This window comes from Eretmochelys imbricata, chromosome 6, assembly GCF_965152235.1.
Source record: "Eretmochelys imbricata isolate rEreImb1 chromosome 6, rEreImb1.hap1, whole genome shotgun sequence".
Taxonomy (NCBI): domain Eukaryota; kingdom Metazoa; phylum Chordata; order Testudines; family Cheloniidae; genus Eretmochelys; species Eretmochelys imbricata.
The window spans coordinates 44,177,578-44,205,121 of NC_135577.1; the positions used below are offsets into that span (position 1 = coordinate 44,177,578).

Genomic DNA, 27,544 nt, shown 5'->3' on the forward strand with positions numbered 1-27,544 from the left:
CTATTTTCCTTTGTAAATTGAATAAATATTCCAAATACCTCAGGCACTTCCTGATACATATGGGGAAAATGCAGTGTTTGGAAGGAAATGAGTTACTCTTTGTGGTGGAATGTATAAACCCTACACCAGAACTGAAGGGGTTAAGGAGCAACTCTGGGCCTAGGCGGCCTTGTCCATCCCCACCTGTAGTGCATGCTCCAGCTGGAGGTGGAGTTTAAAAGGGAGACTGACAGCACAGAAGGGGCCTGACAGGGCAAGGAGAGAGACTTACCCTGAAAGTTCCTGAAAAAGAATGCTACAGAAACCTTTCTCTGGAAGAAAGCCAGGCTGCTGAGCCCAGAGGGGCTGAAGGTTCAGCTCTTCTCATTTTCTTTGTCACTGTGTCAAACTGTAAGACTTTGGTGGGGTAGTGAGTAGTAGGAAGTGGCCCCAAAGGCAGTCTTAAGGTGCCCCTGGGTGTTGGGCATTGTTGCTTCTCACATGGCCTGGGGCCAGAGCCCTACCAACTAGTGGGGTCCCTACCAACCACCTTGCTACAGAGGGCATTAAAACCCTCTCTTACAGACTCTCTGTTGCGGAAACCCAGAGAAGGTAAAGGCTTTGCAAGCTTCATGGCTGGAACTAAGTATCCGCAGGGGTTGCTAAACAGACTGAAGGTCCTCTCCCACCCCCCTTACCTTTGGGAAGTTGCAAAACCCAATATCTTCCCTGGGACTCTGTTACCCTGGAGAGGGATGCATCTAACTGGAGACCTGACCAGAGGATCAGGTTGACACCCACCAAAAGGCAATCCGCTACAGGACATGATAGTGGGCAATGAGAGAAATTGGAGGTGGGGTCCAATTGGAGATGAGATCTAATGCCCTAACCATTAGGCTACATTGCCAGTGAGAACCACCTGTCACTGTCTTGTATTACTCTCCTGGCTGAAAAGTAGCTTGTCTATCCTGCACTTTCACTGCATGGTTCTAAAATTCATGAAGATGGCTCTTCCTCTTGTTGGCCTGTATTGCATTTAGAAAAGGAGTACTTGTGGCACCTTAGAGACTAACCAATTTATTTGAGCATAAGCTTTTGTGAGCTACAGCTCACTTCATCGGATGCATGAAGTGAGCTGTATCTCACGAAAGTTTATGCTCAAATAAATTGGTTAGTCTCTAAGGTGCCACAAGTACTCCTTTTCTTTTTGCGAATACAGACTAACACGGCTGTTACTCTGAAACCTGTATTGCATTTGTGTTTAAAAGACCTATTCAGAAAGGTAAAATTGATAGGAATGGCTGTGCTTTCAAAAGCTTCTACAGATTTAACTTTGCCACTAATTTTGTACCAAGCTGACGCTTGAGGACACAATCTTTTTGTTACAAAGCTTCTAAGAAACAAAAAGTAGGTAAAAGAACAATATTAGCATAGAAAAACGTGATTCTCTCTATGCTAAAGAGCAGCAAAATCGGGTGAGAGAAATGGGAAGGATGCAGTGCTTTCTTATTCTTTAAAGACCCCCAAAAATAAGTTTTCTCAAAACTAATTATTTTTTCCCAAAAGTCGTTCAAAAGAATGCTTGGCAATCATTTAGCAAGACCTGATGTAACTAAGATCTTTAGTAAACAAATATAAAGGAAGATTTATACAGATGTATTTGGTACATTGATTTTATTTATTTAAGTTCATAATATGTTCAAGATGTTGGAAAGGAAATAGGGTTTTGCATCAAGACTGAACAACACTGACCACCTGTTATACGGTGGTCATTATTCCTTATTTTAAAATCCATATTTCACATGCAACATAATTGCATGGACTTTACTTGTCAACAGTAAAACATAACTGTTCATTTTTTGGCACTTGATTTTTACTTTTAATTTCATTCATAAGTTGAGAGAATTAATTTTAAAATCTACAATATTTCATAAATATGGATTTCCTCTTGGAAATGTTTCTGAAGTTTTGTTTTCAAATACATTGTTTTTGGAGAAGTTAATTGGTGGTGATAAAGTGTTTCATTCACATTAAATTGAATTATGTATACAGTATGCTTTAATAAAGTATTATGAGTCTGGGGAGTCCAACAGGAAGGGTGTGTATTAGGTCAGCTTGTTAGTAGATGTAATTTACTGCTCTTGCATCTAAATGTGGATAGCTTTCAAAGAATGAGCATTTTGGGGGGCTGGGGTATTATAAATGTCTTCCTGCAGAAATGAAATACTATTATGACTAAATATGCTAATCATGCTGTGCCAGCACTCATGGATCATATATTAAGATATACTAGAGAAATATAACTTCCTTTTCAGTATATGTTTATACAGTTATTACAGTTGTTTGACTGAACTAAGAAGATTCTAATTATCATGCATTATCCATTAATGAAAGTTCCAAATATGTCAGTCTAGCTATCTACAAGTAATTATGGTCAGTGTAGGTGTAAAACTGGAATAGTATAGAAAACAATGTCTGTGGCCACAAAGGAAATTGCTGACTTTTTCACATCATAAAACACCAGGCAGGATTTTTTTTTTTTTTTTTTTACAACATTGTCCTTTTGCTTACAGTCTATTAAGAAAATGGAAATATGAAACTTTTTTAAAGTTCACTGTCAAATTAAGGTAGCTTCAATGGCTGATATATTCAACAAACAATAAGAAAGCTATCAGTTTTTAAAAACTGGCAATTAATACTTGATGCTCCTGCAGCATTAATTTGTAAAATACCTGTCATGTGGAACTAAAATGGTATGGTTAAAATGATAGAATTAAACTCTGTTGTGACACTTTTCACATTATAATCATGATGCCTAGAAATCTGTAGCAGTTGAAGCATTGCAATAGGAGGACAAGGAAAGAATTAAAGTTGCAAGCCACTAGTTTTTCATAGGTTGCTATCGGATTTAAACTAGGGTTGTTGGAAACGAGGAGACAGTATAATGAAGATTTTAAGCATCTTTCTCTCCCCTGCTTTTGAATTACATGGGTCAGGAGAAGCAGCCAGTTTTACCTTATAAATTTTGTAAGAAAGTGTTCTGGCATGGTTCTGAGAGAAATCACACAAGAACACTTATTCACAGGGAAAGTCTGCAGATCCATTACAATGGTTCTTACTCTTGAGCTTGCAGCTTCTTGGGGACAGTAACCAGACTTGTCAATCAGGCAGACTGGGAATGGCCATATCGCTGAACACCCAGCCAGCTAGCCAGTTTGAACTGCCTCCAGCAGCTTGCAGGAAGTCTTTACCAGATCTCCTGCTCAGGGCAACAAGAAACCAAAACAACCAAGAAAGGATTCTGTGTGTCACTTAGCTGTTGTTTAACATCAAGCGGGCCATGCAGCAGGATTTTTTTAAACCCCTTCTGATACCAAGGTCACTGGCTTCAGCAGCTTTCATTGTAGGCTCCCTGGAAGAACATCAGTAGCCTACAGAAGTTTGGCAGAAGAAGGTGCAGAAATGCCCAGGCTCGCCATGCCATACCTGCCAGTCTAACCAAAGCCTGTTTGTGCTGCAAGTCAGTCATGCCATGCCTGCTTCGCTCACAGGACCCTGCTCCCTATAGGTCGACCATGCCCCATATAGCCAGCCAGCCTTCCCTGGAGGACTGAGAGGGACAGCAATGCAAACATGGATTTCCTTAAACCTTTAGAAGCCTTTCACCGTCTTTTCCAAAGCAAATTCAGATATCTGTTAGCTCTTTTCCCTATGTTGATCTCACAGCCCTTCATGCACACACTACTGGTGTCATTAGTATTTCTGACAATACTGATGGTGGAAGCTGTATCCTCTGATCATGTAAAGTTAGATTAGGAAAAGCCCTAGCGCAATCTTGTATTGGCAGAGGTGGCAACCAAAAGTTCTGATCTTTTCTATCTCTGTTATGCAGCATGTTTAAAAGAATTACTTTTATCAGCATACAATAGCTATTTTAAAAAACACATTGAAATCTTCCTTGCAAAATTTCATATAAAGACCGTTGGCAGGAAATTCCTGATTCTTATGTTTTCAATTGTATCTGCTTATGCAATTTGCTTATTTTCATTATGGGAAATAAATGCTGTAGCTAAGGTGTACTAGAAGACATTTCTATTCATTTTTTTCCCCGGTTGGGGTGTGAATGGTTTTGAGGAGGGTATTTTTTTGCTTTACTTTAAAAAAAAAAAAAAAAAATCTAACCTTGTTGAATGATCTGTAATACCAAGATTGTACAACTAAAGCTGCAAAAATGAAGAAATGTAATTTTTTACAGCAATAGTAACTTGGTCATGTTGTGCATATGCAGTATTTTCCAATTTTTCCCCCTAAAGTGTGTATCTTAACATATTTGCTTTTTTTCTTAGCATAAAGTTTGTAGGTTGCACAAAATGGCTGAAATGACAGTTCCCAGAACTTTACCTTTTGCATCTCCTGACTTTTGGTCATTTAATTATGAAACCTTAGCACAGAATTCCTATATAAGTTTTGTGCATTAAATAGAACCATAACTTCTTTCTCATTAAAACACAGAAATTTTGCAAAGTGTATACTATTGTTGTTCAACAGTCAAAATACACCTTCATTTCAGAAGTTGCTCAAATATATTAATTCTTTGCTTTGAAATCACTTCAATTACAAATTTATCTTTGAGAAAAATCTGTCATCTTCCTATGGGCTAAAGGAGTGTTTTAGGAATAGGTTAGAAGATATTTTTATTTGATTGCAGTTTGTGTATGTTGAATGAAATCTAAAATTATTTGGAGCGGTCATTGAATAAAACATAAATGGTGTGTAAAAATTCAAGATATGGAATAGGTATAAGTTCATGAAAATAGTCTTAAGGTTCCATCGATTTAGGGTCTTTGTTAATAGAGTGACCCATACTATTCACAGTGTAGAGTGGGGGGGTGTGCATGGGGGAAAGAGGCACAAAGCTAGGTTGAGGGCCATAACTGGTATTTACAAGTATTTCTGTGAATGAGGACGTTCTTGGCATGGTTTCAGGCATCCCATTTCCTGAAGCCTCACTGTGCATTAGCAGTGAGAGAACAAAATTGATTTACAGGAAAAAATGGCATCCATTACCTTCCCTAGTGACAAATATCCAAAAGTAAAGCCAATTTACTATTGTGTGGGGCAGGGACAATTCGGATATAGTTGTGTGATAGTAAAAAAAAAAATTGATTAAAAAAGGAAAAACATTTTTCTGCCTTATTTAAAAGACTTGTTATATACTGAAGAGCTCATTCACCCTGTCCTAATGCGACTGACTTCCTTCCTTCATGTTGAATAAAATATTAATAATGACCACCATGCTAGTCCCATGAATGCAAACTGTTTTCTATCCTTTTCACATCATAGCTGTTGTTTTAGAATGTCATTAAATTGTCCACCATAATGATCCCTCTGGGTCACATGAATATTCAGTAGCTGAAATTCATTCACTAGATATAATTTGCGATTCGGAATTCCGTGAGTCAGAAAGTTGTTAAAAGAATCAGAATTTATGATTAGTGTAGTAATTAGATCAATCATTTGTAGCCCAGAAATGTTTATTGAAATGCATACATTAATATTTGATTTCACTTTAGCAGAACAACCTGGCAGACTTAATTTAGCACAGTTTCCAGAAATATCCCCTCCTGCATGTATTAACATGAGTTCTAGAAGAAGAAGAATCCTGGCTATTATTCTGTCCCACACTTCAATTAGAACTAATCCAATTCATCAGTGTCTCTTTGTCACAAACGCTACTTATTTGGGCTGTGACTCATGATTGCTAAATACTGCATTCTGCTTTTCACATTAACTTACACCTCTGTAAATCTCTTATGATTGCACACTCACCTCTTGATAAATTAGTTCCTCAGAGTAAAGTCTTCTGGGCAAACCAAAGGATGACCAAAACCTGCTGCCTCTTTTATTTGAAGGGACACTTTTAACTCCTTCTTTAAATCACTTTTGCACTTAAACTATTTATATATAAAATTATCTGGTAAAACAAACAGTTGGTGAATAACAAATTTTGGCAAGTATAGACTTAATATTCATTAGCCTACCACTATAGATCAGTCAGTTCAGTAGGTACATGATCTGACTTCAATGAGAATTTCTATTTTTAGAAATAAGCATTTTGCTCAAGGAAATCCAATTGGTGATGTCACTTCCATTGTAAAATATATTTTACTCCAGTCCCTTATTTTTAGTGTAAATATTTCTATTGCATATCAAATATCTGTATATACTGAAAGCACTAATTGTAGACTTCATAATGACTCATTCTCATATAGCAAGCAAAGAGAACAGTTTAATACTCCTGAGCTCCAGTGATCAGCTGACTGGGTCTATTAGAAAATTTTTACAGTACAGTAAGCAAGAGGGGAAAAAATCCATACAAATCATAACATTTGACCAATTTACAAATTGTCTTTTTCAGATGAAAACATACTTTTTACATTACCATAGGTGTGCCTGCCTGTCTGATACCTACGTTCCAGTTAATAAGCCTAATACTAAAATTTTGTGGTTTGAATGGTTCTACAGGGTAAATACAGTCAGAACCATTTCAGATGGTGGGCTTTCTTCTTTCAAAGGATCTATTTTGTATGCAAATTTTTATTTGCTATACCACATAACATATGTTTGATTAAATGTTTGTCATGTTAGATGGCCTTCTTTTAAGACTTTCTTTTTGTACCTTTTTATTTGGCCATTAATTCAATTTTAGTTCATTATCTAGGAATAAGATGTATTCCCTCTTAGTGTTCATTTTAATATAAACCGTTTTAATGAATGGTCTTGTTAATTGGCTTCTGGGATGTTAGTCATCACCATGTTACTTAAGTGTTTTATATTAGTGGATGTGGCAAACGAGAATGTACTGACTCCTTATTCATTCTGTTTGTACAATGACACATTTAGGGAGAAATTAGCAGAGTACACATATCCTAAGAAGCAGCCATCTTCCGACAAAGTACTTAGATGTCTCTGGTTAATATTAAGTCAATCAAGGGATAATATTACCCCAAAGTTGCATCATAAAAATGTTTCAGTTAATGAAATAAATTCCAGAATTACTTCAGTCCTTTAAATCTGAAACTGTTTTGCCTCTCCCTGAACAGATGTCAGTGTAAAAGGAAGGCTGTGTAAAGTGACCACATGCCTGCACAATCACCTGGATCATTCTTTTGAACACACAGCTGTATGGCCCCATACAGCAGAGTTCACATAGACTAAGAACAGATTCTAAGAAGATTTAGAAAATAGGCCAGTGCAACACCATTATGCAAAAGTAGCATTCAATCAATGTGAACATACTCAACTGCAAATTAATTGACAGTGTTACATACATGATTCTCCTCTTTTAATATGTCTTGTATATGTTACCCAAGTATTCAAATCTCTTATTTGGACAAGACTTTCCTAGAATTGAGTGCGCTACCATTTAGAAAATAGAGAGAAGCAGTTCATATAGATGTTTAAATTTTAGGCATACGGTATTTTCAGTGTCAGCCAATTGTACCAAACTATAACTTTCAATGTGGTGCATCAGATGTTGGGAGACTGTATAACCTAATTATATTAAAATTAGGGCTGTCGATTAATCGCAGTTAACTCGCATGATTAACTCAAAAAAATTAATCGTGATTAAAAAAATTAATCATGATTAATCGCAGTTTTAATTGCACTGTTAATAGAATACCAATTGAAATTTATTAAATATTTTGGATTATATACAATTTCATATATATATTCTATTTTGTGTTGTAATTGAAATCAAAGTATATATTATTTTTTATTAACTGATAAACAGAAGAAAGTGTTTTTTCAACTCACCGCATGTAAGTACTGTAGTGCAATCTCTTTGTTGTGAAAGTACAACTTACAAATTTTTGTTTGTTTTGTTACATAACAAAAAACAAAACAATGTAAAACTTCAGAGCCTACAAGTCCACTCAGTCCTAGTTCTTGTTCAGCCAATCTCTAAGACAAACAAGTTTGTTTACATTTACAGCTGGCATTGCAAGGTATTTACGTGCCAGATACGCTAAACAATCATATGGCCCTTCATGCTTCAGCCATCATTCCAGAGAATATGCTTCCTTGCTGATGACGCTCAAAAAAAAAATGCATTATTTAAACTTGTGACTGAACTCCGTGTGGGAGAATTGTATGTCCCCTGCTCTGTTTTACCCACATTCTGCCATATATTTCATGTTATAGCAGTCTTGGATGATGACCCAGCACATGTTGTTCATTTTAAGAACACTTTAGCTGTAGATTTCACAAAAGGCAAAGAAGGCATCAGTGTGAGATTTCTAACCAACCCAAGTTCTAAGAATCTGAAGTGCCTTCCAAAATCTGAGAGGGACGAGGTGTGGAGCATGCTTTTAGAAGTCTTAAAAGAGCAATGCTCTGATGCAGAAACTACAGAACCCAAACCACCAAAAAAGAAAATCAACCTTCTGCTGGTGGGATCTGACTCAGATGATGAAAGTGAACATGCGTCGATCCGCACTGCTATGGATTGTTATTGAGCAGAGCCCGTCATCAGCATGGATGCATGTCCACTGGAATGGTGGTTGAAGTATGAATGGACACATGAATCTTTAGCGCATCTGGCATCTAAATATCTTGCGAAGCCGGCTACTACGGTGCCATGTAAACACCCATTCTCACTTTCATGTGACATTGTAAACAAGAAGCAGGCAGCATTATCTCCTGCAAATATAAACAAACTTGTTTATCTTAGCGATTGGCTGAATACGAAGGAGGACTGAGTGGAATTGCAGGCTCTGAAGTTTTATATTGTTTTATTTTTGAATGCAGTTTTTTTGTATGTAATTCTACAGTTCAACTTTCATGATAAAGAGATTGCACTACAATACTTCTATTAGGTGAATTGAAAAATACTATTTCTTTATTTTTTACAGTGCAAATACTTGTAATCAAAAATAAATATAAAGTGAACACTGTACACTTTTTATTCTGTGTTGTAATTGAAATCAATGTATTTGAAAATGTAGAAAACATCCAAAAATATTTTAATAAATAGTATTCTATTATTGTTTAACAGTGCGATTAATAGCGATTAATTTTTTTAATCACTTGACAGCCATAATTAAAATCTACCAGGTGTAGTTAGCTCTTGTACTGAGGTCTGTAGAAGAGAGTCCTCACAAAAAGGCGTCCAGTCACCACTAACTTCCTTGCATGGTTCCCAGATTTATAACTGCAGTGCTCTCTGCAGTTTTCACTTGCTAGTTTTGCAGCTTTTTGTTAAAAATGATAGCATTGGCATAGCTGGAAAATAAGAACCCTAGTACACTATGTATGGAAATGTCTCCTTTGGAAATATTTGCAGCTCACTGTTTGTCAGCCATGTTAATGTGCCTGTAAATTTCCCCTGACAAATAAGGTAGAGACATATTAGAAGCATAGAACACAACCAAACTCCTGTGGATGGTGCTGAATCTGCATCAGGAAAAGAAATTCTTCTTCGAGTGCTTGTTCACGTCTATTCCACATTAGGTGTGTGCACGCCGCATGCATGAGCATCGGAAACTTTTTCCCTTAGCGGCTCCCGGCAGAGCCCCCCAAGTGGCACCACTGCACCGTGCATATATACCACTGCCGGCCCAACCCCCTCCAGTTCCTTCTTACCGTCCGTGGCGGCATTGGAACAACCTCTCTCTCTTGTAGAAGGGCAGTCCCTTAGCCTTCAGAGTAGCTGTTATCAGTTAGTTAACATACCCTTATTGTAGACACTTATGTGATTAGGTGCTTGGAGGCTTCCGGCACCTGCCCTGGGCTGCGGGGCATGCCGCAGGCCCACGGCTTCAAGGCTTGCGCCATGTGCCGCAAACCTATGCCAGTTAGTGACCCCCACGACTCGTGTCTACGTTGCCTGGGGGATGGACATCAAACTGAACGGTGTAGGATTTGCAAGGCATTTAAGCCAAGAACAAAGAAAGAAAGAGACGTTCGTTTAAAGCAGCTGTTGATGGAGGCCGCATTGCAGCCACGGGGTCTGGAGCACCCAACATCAGCTCAGGCTTCCTCAGTGCATAGTGCTCCGGAGCCGTCGGGAGACCTGGCACCAGCTAACCACCATAAACTGTCGGCCTCAGCGCTCCAGACTAGGCCCCGGCACCCCTGGTGCAGCCCCCAGCACAGCTGAAAGGAAGGCGCGGTCGTTCCCCGCACAGGAGGCCGGCGCCTCCCAAGGCCCAGAGCACCGATAAGAGCGGGAAGGCCGCGGTACCGGCGCTGAAACCGGCAGTCCCGGCAGCACAAGCCCCATCAAGCCCAGACCTAAGTGAGCTCAGTGCAGACGATGGGCTCGAGGGCATAACGGATCAGCCTTCCACGCCTGGCACCTTTGAGGCTGCAAAGGACCTCATCGAGCTGTCGGCAGCGAGCCCCCTCCCATATGGGGAGAATCCTCCGGCACCCATGCCTCGGGTGCCGTCGAGGGGTAAGCCAGCAATGGTGTGCTGCTCAAGGACACCGTACCAGACCACTCCCAGAGTTGCTCCAGGTCGAGCTCCGACTCCGCGGACTCACAGTTGCCAGCAGCCCAGAAGCTGATCATGTCACCGGGAGTGGGCCGGCACGAGGAAGCACCGGAAAGGGCACAACTCTCTCCCCCAGAGACTGGCACTGGGAGGAGTTGAGACGGTCCTCGCCAGAGGACTCCCGCAGATAGTCCCGGTCCTGGGGATGCCCGTACTGCTCCCGCTCAGCCAGGAGCCGATCGTTCTCCTGCCAGCGCAGATCGTTGGCACTGCCATGGCCTTCGCAATCGGCATCGCCACAGTCCGGCGCCAACTCCGGCTGCTATAGTACCCGCACCGGGCCCCAGACAGCAGGGAACCTCAGGTGGGCTGGCAACGGCCATTGGCCCTTCTGGACCCCCGGGGGCTATCAGGAGTGCCAAGGGGCCCCATCCAGGGCAAGTCACTCAGTGCAGCGGTCCCGGTCCCCGCACCAACGCCAGACGGTGCCGGAGGCTACAGTATCCAGGCCTCCAGCATCCCCCCAGGATAAACCGGAGAGACTAGCACTGAGTCCAGTGCCGTCCCTTGGACTCCCGCCCCTGCCTGAGTCGGAGGCCCCTCCCACAGGAGAAGGGGAGCAGGAGGACCAACCAGAGGGGGTCGAGCAGCAGCTAACCTCCTTGTCATCCCCGGATGAGGCAGTGGTGGGTACAGAAGTGTCTGGCCCTTCACCAATAGATCATAGAGCCCACCAGGAGTTGCTGTGCAGGGTTGCGCAGAACTTGGGGTTGCAGGCTGAGGAGACAGTTGAGAAGGCGGACCCCATGGGGGCCATGGAGCTCCAAAGGTCCATCCAGAATAGCGCTCCCGCTCATTAAGACCATTCAGTCCAACTATGAGACCATATGGCAGACCCAGGCCTCCAGCACTCCAACGGCCAAAGGAGTGGAGCGTAAATACTTTGCCCTATCTAAGGGCTATGAGTTTCTGTTCTGCCACCCAAGTCCATGCTCCCTAATGGTCTCGGCGGTAAACGAAAGGGAGCGCCATGGACAGCAGGCCCCAGTCCCTAAGGCCAAGGAGGCGAAACGCCTGGACCTTTTTGGCAGAAAGGTGTACTCATCTGGGGGCCTTCAGCTAAGGATTGCAAACCAGCAGGCCATCCTCAACAGGCACAATTTCAACTCCTGGGCAGCGGTGGGGAAGTTTAAGGACAACCTCCCTCAAGGTTCCTAACAGGAGTTCACGGCCCTGGTGGACGAGGGCAAGTCAGTCGCCAAGATCTCTCTCCAGGCCTCCCTGGATTCGGCAGACGTGGCGGCTAGAACAATCGAGTCAGGGATGGTCATGAGGCGCTTGGCATGGCTCCAGGAGTCAGGCCTGCCGCCCGAGGTCCAGAATACGCTCCAGGACCTCCCCTTCGAAGGGTCCGGGCTCTTCTCGCACCAGACAGACATGAGGCTGCACAGCCTCAAGGACTCATGAGCTATGCTTAAGTCGCTGGGTATGCACACCCCGGCGACCCAGAAGAAGCCCTTTTAAGCTGCGGCCTCCTCCTCAACACCAGTACCAGCCTTGCCATAGGCATGAGCCTTACCATAGGCGAGGCAGGGATAACAGGCAACGGCGCAATAACAATAGTAACAATAATGCGCCAGGCCAGAACCAAGGCCAACACAAACCCCATCCGGGCACTAAGCCAGGCTTTTGAAGGTGTGTTCGAGGACAGCGTACCAGACCAGGCACCAGATCCATCCCTTTGTTTCCTGAACCGCCTGTCCCGTTTCTCCCGTGCATAGTCCACCATTACGTCAGACCGTTGGGTCTTACACACGGTGCGGAACAGGTACTCCCTGCAGTTTTCCTCCCGCCCCCATTCCCTGTCCCTCTTCAGGGACCCCCTCACGAGCATCTCCTAGAGAAGGAAGTCCACTCGCTGCTAGAGGCGGGGGCGGTAGAGGCAGTGCCACACAGCCTAAGGGGGAAGGGGTTCTACTCCCAGTACTTCCTCGTCCCCAAGGCCAAAGGGGGCCTTCGCCCCATCCTAGACCTGCGCGGGCTCAACAAGTTCCTGGTCAAGGCCTGGTTCCGCATGGTCTCTCTGGGCACCATCATCCCTTCCCTTGATCTGGGTGACTGGTACTCTACACTCGACATGAAGGACGCATAGTTTCATGTCGCCATCCACCCAGCACATCGGTGGTTCCTACACTTCACCGTGGGCCCAGAACATTACCAGCTTGCAGTTCTCCCATTCAGTCTAGCCGCAGCCCCACAGATGTTCACGAAGTGCATGGCAGTGGTGGCAGCCTTTTTATGAAGGCAAAGAATCCAGGTGTACCCGTACCTCGATGATTGGCTCCTGGCGGGACGATCCGAGGCGGAAGTGCGGGGCCATGTGGAGGTGGCCCTAAGATTGTTCCGCGAGCTGGGGCTCCTGGTCAATGTCCCCAAGTCCATGCTCGTACCCACGCAGAAAGTGGAATTCATAGAGGCGGTCCTGAATGTGGTGCAAGCCAGGGCAAGCCTTCCAATATCCTGATTCTGAGCTATCCAGCAAGCGGTGGCCTCCCCATGCCAGTTTCCAGCGACAACGGCCAGGTGCTGCCTGCAGCTGCTGGGTCACGTGGCAGCATGCACGCACGTGGTCAGGCATGCCAGACTGAGACTCAGGACTCTGCAGGCGTGGCTCACTCGGATGTACCGCCCAGACAGGGACCCCCCTGGACTTGGTAGTGACAGCCCCAAGGGACGTGCTGGACTCCCTGCTGTGGTGGCAGTCCCAGCCTGTGGGTTGCGAAGGCATCCCCTTTGCCGCCCCACAACCAGACCTGATGATGGAAACGTCAGACCATGGATGGGGGGCTCACCGGGGGGACCTCATGATGCAGGGGTTGTGGTCCGGAGCAGAGCTGTCGCTCTATATCAATGTGAAGGAGCTCAAGGCACTTGGTCTCGCCTGCCAGACCTTTCACACCACTCTGAGTGATCACAGCGTGACAGTTCTGACAGACAACACTGCTGCCATGTTTTATATAAACAAGGAGGGTGGGACTCATTCCTCGCCACTCTGTCACAAGGCTCTCCTCCTCTGGGACCTTTGCATAGCCCATGCAATTCACCTCGAGGCGTCCTATCTCCCGGGGGTACAAAACGAGCTGGCGGACTCCCTCAGCAGGTTGTACCGCATGCACGAGTGGACGCTCAGGGCGGACGTCGTGCTTTCGCTCTTCCGCAGATGGGGGAAGACCTGTTTGCCACCAGGGCCAACACCCAGTGCCCATGGTTCTGCTCATTCCAGGGCCGCAGCCCAGGCTCGCTCGCGGACGTATGCCTTCCCCCCGCTCCCCTTGGTGTACAAGGTCCTACTCAAGGTGCACAGGGACACGGTGGTGGTGATCCTCATCACCCCAGCCTGGGCCCGACAGCACTGTACACGTTGCTCCTAGAGCTGTCGGTGGAGGCCCCAGTAGTCCTGCCCCTACACCGGAACCTCATTACGCAGGACGGCGGGCAGCTTCTCCACTCTGACCTACAGTCACTGCACCTGACTGCGTGGAGACTCTGTGGCTAAATGCCCTGGAGAGCCAGTGCTCCTTTCCCTTCCCAAGATTCTGCTTGGCAGTAGAAAGCCCTCTGCCAGGGCAATCTATATGGACAAGTGGAAAAGGTTCTCGTGTTGGTGTGAACCCCGACAGGTGCGGCCATGACAGGCCCCGGTGCAGGCCATCCTGGAGTACCTCCTGCACCTCAAGAAGCAAGGGCTAGCTCCGTCCCCATTCAGAGTACACCTAGCGGCCATCTCCGCCTTCCATCCAGAGTTCTCGGGGGGGCTCTGTGTTTTCCCACCCAATGGTGGGACGGTTCCTTAAAGGGGTGGAGCACCTCGCTTCCTGTTCTCTCCTCCACTTTCCTGGAAGGTGGCATTTCTGGTTGCCATTACCTCGGCCAGAAGTGTGTCCGAACTGAGGGCCCTCACCTCTAACCACCGTATACAGTATTTCACAAGGACAAGGTGCAGCTCCGGCCATACCCCAAGTTCCTCCTTAAAGTGGTCTCCCAATTCCATTTGGGCCAGGACATTTGTCTGCCAGTGTTCTTCCCAAAACCCCATACGGACCCGAGTCACCGCAGCTTGCACGCCCTGGATGTGCATCGAGCACTGGAGTTCTATCTGGAGCACACCAAGCCCTTTCGTAAATCCACGCAGCTGTTTGTGGCTGTAGCTGAGAGGATGAAAGGCTTCCCAGTGTTGACGCAGTGGATTTCGTCTTGGATTACAAGCTGCATCCGGGCGTGCTATGAGCTCACAGGTGTTCCGGCCCCGGCGGTCACGGCCTACTCGACCAGGGCGTAATCGACTTCCACGATTCCAGGAAACCCCATTAATTACTATCCTATCTTTATGTATCACAACGCTTGTATTCAGCTGAACTCTATGGGAACGCTCCTCCTGTGTAGTAAGAGTTGTTATTCAAGACTTTCCTTAAACTGCATTAATAATGTAATGACCGATATTAAAAGAGCCCCAAAATTTACTTATCTTGCTGTACTTAGCTTCAGTACTATTCTTTCCTTGTAAGATTGGGATAACACAATGTTAAAGACTTCCCTAATTAATTCACTTTGTTTGATACATTTCATGCCCATCTCATGTTCAATTTGTGCCATAACTATTTGTGAATTTGTGTAAAGCAGCAGTCTGGTAAATATGGCTCCTGGGTTCTATGAAATATTTGTATCGCCATAATACCTCAGAGTCCTAGTCATGGTTCAGGACCCCCTTTTGGTAGGCCCTGACAAAAACAGAACAAAAAGACTGTTCCCGCCCCAAAGGTGCTTACGATCTAAATATAAAACAAAGGAAACTAGATGGGGATGGGGGGAGCAAAGGAACAATGAGTCAACATTGGTCAGCGTGATACGTAATGGTCTCAGCACACCAGCAGCCTTGCTGTTGTCAAGTTTTTTTTGTTGGAATCATGGAAAAAAAGAGTTTTTAGAGGGATTTGAAAGAGGATTAATAGAACTCCCCAGAATAATTCCTAAAGCATATATTTTAGAAAAATATCAAATCCTGATTTTAAAATTGTCAGTAATGAAAAATCCACCATAAGCCTTGGTAATTTGTTCCAATGATTAAATTACTGTCACCATTAAAAATTTTCACTCTGTTCAGACTCTAGTCTGAATTTGTCTAGCTTCAGCCTCCAGTCATTGAATCATGTTATACCTTTCTCTGCTAGATCAAAGAGCCCATTATTAAATATTTGTTCCCCATGTAGGTACTTATAGACTATAATCAAGTCACCCCTTAACCTTCCCTTTGTTAAGATAGACTCAAGGAGTTCAATCTATTTATCTCTATAAGACATGTTTTCTAATCCTTTAATCATTCTCATGGCTCTTCTCTGAACCCTCTCCAAGTTATTAACATCCTTCTTGAACTGGGGGCACCAGAACTGGACACAGTATTTCAGGAGTGGTTGCACCAAATACAGAGGTAAAATATCCTCTCTACTTCTACCCAAGAATCCCTTGTTGATGCATCTCAGAATCACATTAGCTCTGTTGGACACAGCATCACATTGGGAGCTCATGTTCAGCTGATTATCCACCATGATCCCTAAATCTTTTTCAGAGTTACTGTTTCCCAAGATAGAGTTCCCCATCTGTAAGTAAGAACATAAGAACGGCCATACTGGGTCAGACCGAAGGACCATCTAGCCCAGTATCCTGTCTTCCAACAGTGGCCAATGCCAGGTGCCCCAAAGGGAATGAACAGGTGGTAATCAATTGATGCATTCTCCGTCGCTCATTCCCAGCTTCTTGCAAACAGAGGCTAGGGACTCCATCGTGGAGAATATCCATTGATAGACCCATTTTCCATTAATTTATCTAGTTCTTTTTTTAACCCTGTTATAGTCTTGGCCTTCACAACATCCTCTGGCAAAGAGTTCCACAGGTTGACTGTGCATTGTGTGAAGAAATACTTCCTTGTGTGTTAAACCTGCCTATTTATTAATTTAATTTGGTGACCCCTATGTGTTACTGTGTTATGAGAAGAAGTTAATAACACTTCCTTATTTACTTTCTTCACACCAGTCATGATTTTATAGACCTAAGTCGTATCCCCCCTTAGTCGTCTCTTTTCCAAGCTAAAAAGTCCCAGTCTTATTAATCTCTCCTCAAACGGCAGCTGTTCCATAGCCCTAATCATTTTTGTTGCCCTTTTCCAATTTCAGTATATCTTTTCTGAGATGGGGCAACATATCTGCATGCAGTATTCAAGATGTGGGCATACCATTGATTTGTATAGAGGCAATATGATATTTTCTCCCTTATGATCTATCCCTTTCTTAATGATTCCCAACATTCTGTTCACTTTTTTGATTGCTGCTGCACGTTGAGTAGGTGTTTTCAGGGAACTATCCACAATGACTCCAAGATCTGTCTTGAGTGGTAACAGCTCATTTAGACCCCATAATTTTATATGTATAGTTAGGATTATGTTTTCCAATGTGCGTTACTTTGCGTTTATCAACATTTAATTTCATCTGACATTTTGTTGGCCAGTCTTCCAGTTTTGAGAGATCCTTTTGTAGCTTCCCGCAATCTGCCTGGGACTTAACTATCTTGAGTAGTTTTGTATCATCTGCAAATTTTGCACCTCACTGGTTACCCCTTTTTCCAGATCATTTATGAATATGTTGAATAGGACTGGTCTCAGTACAGACCCCTGGAGGACACCATTATTTACCTCTCTCCATTCTGAAAACTGACCCTTTATTCCTACCCTTTGTTTCCTATCTTTTAAGCGGTTACCAATCCATGAGAGGATTGCCTCTTATCCCATGACAGCTTACTTTGCTTAAGAGTCTTTGGTGAGGGACCTTGTCAAAGGCTTTCTGAAAATCTAAGTACACTAGATCCGTTGGATCCACCTTGTCCACATGCTTGTTGACCCTCTCAAAGAATTCTAGCAGATTGGTGAGGCATGATTTCTCTTTACAAAAACCATGTTGACTTTTCCCCAAGAAATTATGTTTATCTATGTGTCTGACGTATGACATAGACACAGGACTTTTGCTGATATTTATGGGGAACTCCTCCCAAGTATGAGGTGAGCCTCTGAAAAAGCATGAAGGTGCTTGTTAAAAGTTTAACAAATGGACAATGGAGGCTGGCATTATAGGCCAATTGGATATGTGGGTGTCAACATCTCTATAGCAAATGGGCTGATAAGTAGGCTGGGAATAGGCCATGAAAACAAGTAGCTTATATTTAATGCAATAGAGAAGTGGGACCAAGTGGAGGATGTAAAGAGATGGGTGACATGAGCAGAGGGGATTAGCAGCAGCATTCTCAATGGGTATGAGCAGGACAAGGTTGCATTAATCAAGGCCAGAGAAGAATGATGCAGTCACTGGGATGTGAGATAATGAGAATTTGGACATGTTTTACTGTATGGATGAATAGGAAAGGCTATCACTGGATACATCTACACTGAAACTGAGAGCTTGACTCAAGCTAGCATTGACTTTTAGCTAGCTAAAACTAGCAGGTTGGGCCAGCCACCCAAGCTCAGGCCCTGGGGGTCAGGCAGGCTTGGATTAGGGCAGTTAGCTCAAGCCGCTAACTGTGCCCCTACAGCCACACTGCTATTTTTAGCATGCTAGCTTGAGCAGAGGTAGTGTGAGTCTGTCTATCCAGGTTGAGAGGGACGCTCCCAGCTGCAGTGTAAACATAATCTTAGGGTATATCTACACAGCTGATGTAGTCACGGCTCCAGCTCTGGGCGAGCTCTCCCAGCACGGTAATACAACCACCTCTGCAAGGAGAGTAGCTACCAGCACTGGGAGCGTGGCTTCCAGCACTGTAGCACGATCTACACTGCCACTCTACAGTGCTGAAACTTGCAGCACTCGAGGGTGGGGGGGCTTAGTTTTCATACTCCTGAGCGAAGAAAGTTTCATCACTGTAAGTATCAGTGTAGACAAGGCCTTAGAGATGTTGGTTGCATCTGCATGACAAGATTTAGATGTAGCCTGGATATAAGGACCTAGAAAGAGAGATGTCTTTCTTCACATCATTCGTGATGGAGGAGGAAAGTGAATAAGGAAGTTTTATTTACCCCTTCATATAATACAAGAACCAGGGGTCACCTAATGAAATGAATAGGCAGCAGGTTTAAAACAAACAAAAAAGGAGGAAGTACTGCTTCACGCAACACACAGTCAATCTGTGGAACTCGTTGCCAGGGGATATTGTGAAGGCCAAAACTATAAGTGGGTTCAAAAAAATAATTAGGTCCATTGATTGAAAAAATGGTCAGGAATTCGACCCCATTCTCTGAGTATCCCTAAGTCTCTGATTGCCAGATGCTAGGACTGGATGATGGGATGGATCACTTGATAACTGCTTTGTTCTGTTCTTTCCCTTTGAGGTTTCTGGCACTGGCTGCTGTCAGAAGACGGGATACCGAGCTAGATGGACCATTGGTCTGACACAGCCTAGCTGTTCTTATGTTCTTCCACAGCTCCTGTACCTTTTCTCCTTTCTGGCTTTGACACTTTGCTTTCTAGTTCCAGACCTTAGCTAGCCTGAGCCTGAGCCAATAACATTGTAAGCAGTGTTGACAACTCTCATAATTTTTTCATGAATATCACAATATTTAGTGTTTTTTCTTAAAGCCCCATATGCTAGAATCAAGAGATTACGGTAGGACATTCTCTTTACTTCTAGTATCTTGGCCACTTTGCCTTAGTACTCTGTTTTATTTTAACTTGTTGTTTACTATGAATTTCTTTCTGCTTGTGTTAGTTATTTTAAAGGCCTGGTATTTTTATTACTGGCTTATATTTGCCCAGATAGAACCCCTGCAATCTGCTTTTTATTAATGTACTTGTTTTGCAGTATGAAATATTTCTTACTGTGATGAAGTTCAACAAATTATTAATGTTGGCAATAATTTTGTGTTCTCCACTGTCTAATTCATGGCTTAAATGCTCACATTTACAGTTAATTTAAAAGTGTTTTCTGTATTTAGTCTTGTAGAAGCTTCTAAAACTTGGCACTCTCTCCAAGATGTTTGTGTATCACAGACTTACTTCCTAGTCATTCCTAGGACATTTGCATAACCCAGCATCTTACAGTAAGCAAACTTTCTGAAATTGGAACCTCATTGTCGGAATGTAACGGCAGACAAATAGAACACTAACCACTACTTTTTCCCGAAACACACACTTTCAGATGCATATAAGCTGCAGCAAAGCCTCATAAATTAATATTTAAAAATGTGTCCTGAAATGTTTAATGGATAGTTGTTTCAAAGACTAGAAATGGATTTGCTGGATAAAGCTTTGTGGGATTTCAGAATATAAGCTGTCCAAAAACCTTTAAATGGAAGCGCTGGTCACCATTTTTAGTTGTGACAGAAGGTACATATTCTGAATAAAGGACATTAGTTTTACAGTAAAAATGTATACAGTACTTGACAAAAGGCCAAGGATGAGAGAGAAGACCTTGTAGTGAACTATAAATGGAATCGTTAGTGCTCTTGCAAGAGCGCCAATTGAAACTAGTTTATAAACCAAAAAAACCCTCTTGCCTATCATTGGCCAATGGGCTTTGAGAAAAATAGCTGTCTGTATCACAGTATGGCTATAAAAGATAGTGGTAGGCGAAATGAAATGGAAGACTGGGAAATTATTTTTGAAACATATCTTTCATTTATGCTACACTCAAACAAAAATTCCACAGCTGTGAAATGAAACAGCATAATGAGAAAAGCCTGTTGAGAGTCTTTGGGTTAAGTTTAGAGGCGAGAGCAACAAGGGTGATATTGTGGTGGGCATGTGCTATAGACCATCAGATCAGAAGGATGAGGTAGACAAGGCTTTCTTCAGGTAGCTGACTGAAGTTTCCAGATCACAGGCCCTGGTTCTAATGGGGGACTTCAATCACCCTGACATCTGCTGGGAGAGCAATACAGCAATGCACAGACAATCCAGGAAGTTTTTGGAGAGTGTTGGGGACAACTTCCTGGTACAAGTACTGTGCTCCTCTTGACTTGCTGCTTACAAACAGGGAAGAATTGGTAAGGGAAGTAGAAGTGGGTGGCAACCTAGGCAGCAGTGAACATAAGACGGTTGAGTTCAGGATCTTGACAAAAAGAAGGAAGGAGAGTAGCAAAATACGGACCCTGGACTTCAGAAAAGCAGACTTCGACTCCCTTAGGGAACTGTTGGGCAGCATCCCCTGTGAGGCTAATATGAGGGGGCAAGGAGTCCAGGAGAGCTGGCTGTATTTTAAAGAAGCCTTATTGAGGGCGCAGGAACCAAACCATTCTGATGTGCAGAAAGAATAGCAAAATATGGCAGGCGACCAGCTTGGCTTAACAGTGAAATCTTCGGTGAGCTTAAACTCAAAAAGGACACTTACAAGAAGTGGAAATTTGGACAGATGACTAGGAAGGAGTATAAAAATATTGCTAGAGCATGCCGGGATGTAATCAGGAAGGTCAAGGCACAATTAAAGTTGCAGCTAGCAAAGGATATGAAGGGTAACAAGAAGGGTTTCTACAGGTATGTTAGCAACAAGAAGAAGGTCAGGGAAAGTGTGGGACCCCTTACTAATGGGGGAGGCAACATAGTGACAGATGATGTGGAAAAAAGCTGAAGTACTCAATGCTTTTTTTGCCTCGGTCTTCACAGACAAGGTCAGCTCCCAGACTGCTGCACTGGGCAACACAGTATGGGGAGGAGGTGAGCAGTCCTCAGTGGTGAAAGAACAGGTTAAGGACTATTTAGAAAAGCTGGACATGCACAAGTCCATGGGTCCAGATCTAGTGCATCCAAGGGTGTTGAGGGAGTTGGCTGATGTGATTGCAGAGCCATTGGCCATTATCTCTGAAAATTCGTGGCAGTTGGGGGAGGTCCCAGACGATTGGAAAAAAGGAAATATAGTGCCCATATTTTAAAAAGGGAAGAAAGAGAAACAGGGGAACTTCAGACCAGTCAGCCTCACTTCAGCCCTCAGCAAAATCATGGAGCAGGTCCTCAAGGAATCCATTTTGAAGCACTTGGAGGAGAGGAAGGTGATCAGAAACAGTCAACATGGAGTCATCAAGGGCAAGTCATGCCTGACCAACCTGATTGCCTTCTATGATGAGATAACTGGCTCTGGATATGGGGAAAGCGGTGGATGTGATATATCTTGACTTTAGCAAAGCTTTTCATACGGTCTCCCACAGTATTTTTGCCAACAAGTTAAAGAAGTATGAATTGGATGAATGGACTATAAGGTGGATAGAAAGCTGACTAGATTGTCAGGCTCAACAGGTAGTGATCAACCGCTTGATATCTAGTTGGCAGCCGGTATCAAGTGGAGTGCCCTAGGAGTCGGTCCTGGGGCCGGTTTTTTCAACATCTTTATTAATGATCTGGATGATGGGATGAATTGCACCCTCAGCAAGTTTGCAGATGACACTAAACTGGGGGGAGTGGTAGATACGCTGGAGGTTAGGGATAGGTCCAGAGTGACCTAGACAAATTAGAGGATTGGGCCAAAAGAAATCTGATGAGGTTCAACAAGGACAAGTGCAGAGTTCTGCACTTAGGAAGGAAGAATCCCATGCACGACTACAGGCTGGGGACCAACTGGCTAAGCAGCAGTTCTGCAGAAAAGGACCTGGGGATTACAGTGGACCAGAAGCTGGATATGAGTCAGCAGTGTACCCTTGTTGCCAAGAAGGTCAATGGCATATTGGGCCGTAGCAGGAAGGCCAAACCACAACTGGAATTGCAGCTAGCAAGGGATGTGAAGGGTAACGAGAAGGGTTTCTAGAGGTATATACCCTTGTTGCCAAGAAGGTTAATGGCATATTGGGCTGCATTAGTAGGAGCATTGCCAGCAGATCGAGGGAAGTAATTATTCCCCTCTATTTGGGGCTAGTGAGGCCACATCTGGAGTATTGTGTCCAATTTTGGGCCCCCTACTACAGAAATGATGTGGACAAATTGGAGAGAGTCCAGCGGAAGGCAACGAAAATTATTAGGGGGCTGGGACACATGACTTACAAGGAGAGGCTGAGGGAACTGAACTTATTTAGTCTGCAGAAGAGAAGAGTGAGGGGGGATTTGATAGCAGCCTTCAATTACCTGAAGGAGGGTTCCAAAGAGGATGGAACTAGGCTGTTCTTAGTGGTGGCAGATGACAGAACAAGAAGCAGTAGTCTCAAGTTGCAGTGGAGGAGGTCTAGGGTGGATATTAGGAAACACTCTTTCACTAGGAGGATGGTAAAGCACTGGAATGGGTTACCAAGGGCGGTGGTGGAATCTCCATCCTTAGAGGTTTTTAAGGCCCAGCTTAACAAAGCCCTGGCTGGGATGATTTAGTTTGTGTTGGTGTTGGTCTTGCTTTGAGCAGGGGCTTGGACTAGATGACCTCCTGACGTCTCTTCCAACCCTAATATTCTATGATTCTATTATTGTTTCTCTATTAACATTTCATCACTGCCCTCCCCTTTACTGCACAGAAAAGGTGGTAGTTAAGCTTTAGTTACAAACCAAAATTAGCAAATTATAAACTCTGTGCTGTCTGGTCTTGTTGTTTGTATATACTGTAATTTTGTTGCAAAAATGAAAGTTATTATATTACCTATATTTTTTAAATCAACTTTCCATCCTTCACATGTTTTTCAAGCTGTTAAAAGCTCTAGGGTAATCTCTGCAGGAGAAAACTAAAGTTAAGGAACATTTCAGATTGATAAGCTCAAAATTCACTTCTAAAATTGCATTGAATTTTTTCTCAGTCAAAAGTTTTTTCATCTTTCCTCCTCAGTGAGTACTGCAGTTTAACATTTCAGATTATTTCCTGAGCAATCTACTCACTACTTACTTGATCATAAGAATTAAGCAAGCAAAGTAGAGTTAAAGTATGATTCTGAGACTGCAAACGGAAGTCAAGCCAGCCCATAGTAGGTGTAATTGTAAGCTTATCAGAGTTTACTTCATCAGTTTAAAAGTTAAAATGAAAGTAAAATATAGGAACCTTTCATTTTTATGACTGGCCGCTGCTAGCTTCAATTTGTAACATGGGAATTGTTTCACTTATATTATAAACTACCCATTGACTAGGGTCACCACTAACCCAGCTATTTAAACAATGATATATATCTTACACTGAATCTCCTTTGCTAAAAACTTCAGCAAAAATAGGATCTTCCCTCCTTTCTCCCCTCCGTTGTTTTTGTGCGTTTGTTTGTTTTAAATCAAGCCATAATACTTTAGTCATTCCACTTACTGAGGGGTAAACAGAGTATTCTCTGTTGGGTGTGATTGTGTATATCTACTTTCCTGCTTCCTTTGACATTTTAAAGATTTTCAGAAAACATTTAATTTTTTTAATTGTTTCACTTTTATTGGAAATGGGGTTGTTTTTAGAAGAGTGACAAGATCCAATGTAACCTTCCTACTCTTCTTCTCTTTTCTTATTAGCTCCAAGGTTTCTTCCCTATTCTTGTCTCCTCCTCTACTCCCTCCACTTATAACAATCCTCTCTCCTTCCACCTCATGATCACACCTGCCCCACAGTGTGCAATACTTACTAGAAGTCAGCCAAATTAACAATGGCTACATTGTGAGGGCAGTTGGGGCCAGGTGCTCTTTTTTTAAGGAAAAATAATAACTTATGACTTAAAACCGTCAGGAACAACTAAGTTGTACAATAGCTAACCTGTGTAATCATCGGAGCTTACTTGCATTATATTTATGCGCCATTCCCTAGTCAAAAGAAAAGGAGTACTTGTGGCACCTTAGAGACTAACCAATTTATTTGAGCATGAGCTTTCGTGAGCTACAGCTCACTTCATCGGATGCATACCGTGGAAACTGCAGCAGACTTTATATATACACAGAGAATATGAAACAATACCTCCTCCCACCCCACTGTCCTCCAGCAGGACAGTGGGGTGGGAGGAGGTATTGTTTCATATTCTCTGTGTATATATAAAGTCTGCTGCAGTTTCCACGGTATGCATCCGATGAAGTGAGCTGTAGCTCACGAAAGCTCATGCTCAAATAAATTGGTTAGTCTCTAAGGTGCCACAAGTACTCCTTTTCTTTTTGCGAATACAGACTAACACGGCTGTTACTCTGATTCCCTAGTCACTGTCTTCTTTCTGTTTTTTTGTCACACTCATCTAGAGTGTGTTGTTTCAAATTAGATTGTAAGCTCTTTAGGACAGAGATCTCTGTACATGTGTGAGTGCAGCACCAAATTCTGCAATACAGGTAATTACCATAATAGAAATAATTGTATTCTTTCCTTTAAATACAAATGTGTTCATTTAACAGAAATTATTTCTAATAGCTTTTTCTTGCATAGAAGTTTACTTTGTTTGGCAGAGGAGGGAGGAAAGAAGGGAAAATAAATGAAACCCCAGCTACACTAGTTTGAATTGTGGGTGAGGGGGAAGCAGTGCTCTAATGAACAGAGTTTCAGTAAACTGCTAACTAGTCTTCATTGTATTTATCAGGTACTCCTTCAGGAGTGCCTTCAGAAGAAGTCAAGAAAAATGTGCAACGTGTAAGCCAATGTGCAGTCCCTCCACAAAAAAGAACAAGGCGGAAGCTCATGAACTCTCCAGCAACAGCGCAAAGTCCTAAAGCTTCTGAACAGTCTAGTCTTAGTTGCCTGGAGGATTCCCTCAGCAAGGAGGTTCGTCCTATTGTGTATACACCAGAAGTTTGCAGAAAATCTATGCCAATCTTTTGTACACAGACTGTGGTAAAGCAACCATTACAAGTGGCAAGTCTTCCCGAAGTTAACAATTGTAATGTAGACATTCATTTCCCTTTGAAAGAAGAGTGTGACATGGACTTCACATATAACGTGATACCACAGTGTGAACAGACAGACATGAACTCAACAGTGACTCTGTACGAAGGTACAAGTAACACAAATGACCCTTCTGCTGACCTATCTGAAAAGGAGTCACACCTGTGCAGCAACAGCAGTGTTTTACAAAGGTAGTTATGTGCATCCGTGCATGAGGAGAATTCCTCATTCTTTTCCTATTCCTCTTTTCCTACATGCTTTGTTTTATATTGCTTCTTTTTATGCAGTTAATCTGTTTTAGTTTTACTGTTTTTTATTCTTCTAGTAAACTTAAATAACTAATGCTGTGATTTTTTTTTCAAAAGTTCTCAGCATTGGTCATTGAGGTCAATAATAAAATTTCCATTGATTTCAGTGGGAGGAGAGTCAAGCCAACACTTAGCATTTTTGAAACTCCTATCCTGTTTTAATGAGACCTTAAAAACAAACTGCAAATTAAGTTGTTAAATTTTCTGGTCATTTTGGATGTATTTTGCTACCGAATATACTAGGGATGAGGTATAGGGCACTCACTGGGAGTCAGGAAAACTGGGTACTATTCCCAGTACTGCTTCTGTGTGGCATTAGAAAAACTGAGATTCAGAGAAGTTAAGAAGTGTTCCCATCTGTAAAATGGGGAAATACTAATCCTCCTTCGAAAGCACTTTTTAGTCCTCTGAGGAAAACTGCCATATAAATGTTAACTACTAATATCATAGTACCATGTTTTGGCTTTCAAAAGAAAAGTTATGATGTCCTTACCTTTCAAAAAAGACATTATAACTATTTCTGCTTTTTATTGGAATAAATTCATTTTATTACCAGTACGGTTTTTTTCAGTTGAAAAACATTTACTTGGCTAAAAGTGAAAAATAACTGTTTTCACACAGGATAGGGTCTTCATAATTTAAATTAGTATCTTATTTTAATTTCAGACTTGGTCTCCCATCACTGCTGAATAAAAATCCTGGTCCAATGCATGAGCAGCCATCTTATATGGCAATGACTTCGGCTGCTGAGAGAAAAAGAAAGTTATTAAGGTAATTTTAAAAACAGTGTCTGTTCCACTGCCATTCAAATGAGCTTTTACCTACTGCTCTCATTTTCATCACAATTCATTTTCATCACAATTCCCACATGTGAAGAAGTTTTTATCAAGTCACTGGTGTCCAGAAATATGAGAAATTATTCTGACCCACAATGGCTTTGACAATTCAGATTTAAGTATTAACCTTCCCAAGTTAATAAGGTTCTTAAAAGGGTTTTTTTTATATGAACGGTTTTTTAGTTTTAGTAGAATCAGTACAGACTAACAGTGCATTTTCCATAACTGTCTTACACTGTGTTTGGGAAAACGACTTCTGATTTAGAAGGGGAAATTGCATCATCAATTTGAAAATCAAATTTCTATCTGAAAGTGTGCTTAGTGTTACAGAAAACACTGAAGATTACCAACACTGAAAGAGAGAAGAAATGTTTTTCATGCATTTGACATCCTTTGTGTGTGTTATCAATTTCACTGTTTTGTTGGTCAATTACAATTTCTGTCTCAACCATTATAACTTCACTTTCGTGGACTGCACTACTTAGATCCTGAAAGAGAATGTTTACCAGTAATAGCAGCAGCAAAGCTGAAACTGGAAGGGCAGCAAGCAGGCTTCTATGCAAGGGAAGGGCATGAAGGATAAAGGGTGGCCTCATGTTTTGTGGAGTTACTCTGTGGCCTGTGAAAAATCGCTTCTGAACATCAGGGTAGTAGAAAAATCCCTCTCACACCACACCAGTTTTTAAGAGGTTTTTTTTTTTAATTTCAGGAGATGCTATTCAAGGGTCCTTTAGCAGAAAAATTTGTTTTTAATTATAAACAAAAAAAATAGCATCCCTTTAAATAAGTTGCTGTTATAGATTGGCACTGGTTGATACAGTCGGTAATGCATTCCAGCATAAGTTATTTTTTAATGTCTGAATGAAGGCTCTATCCATAAAATGCTTCTGGAGAAGTCATGAATCCTGATATCAAGTTTCAAGTAGTTGTTTGGGTTTTTTTAATATTATTAGCACATTTGAGTGAGAAATGCAACCCTAATTTTATGAGTGTTTATCATTTTAAAAAAAAACCAAATCTTCAGTTATTCCTAATTTAGCAAAGGCACAGGCTGCAGAAATGCAGCACAGACTGCATCACTGTTCTGGTACCTTTTTAA

The 27,544-nt window shown here is 42.6% G+C and overlaps 1 protein-coding gene across 1 annotated transcript in view; it reads left to right on the forward strand.

Moving 5' to 3' along the window:
• Nucleotides 1–27,544, forward strand: part of KIF18A (kinesin family member 18A) — a 110,413-nt gene that overhangs the window by 76,237 nt on the left and 6,632 nt on the right. The window contains exons 14-15 of the mRNA XM_077820132.1: nt 25,000–25,492; nt 26,276–26,380. Of these exons, the coding sequence (XP_077676258.1) occupies nt 25,000–25,492; nt 26,276–26,380 (598 nt within the window). The remainder of the gene's footprint in view (nt 1–24,999; nt 25,493–26,275; nt 26,381–27,544) is intronic.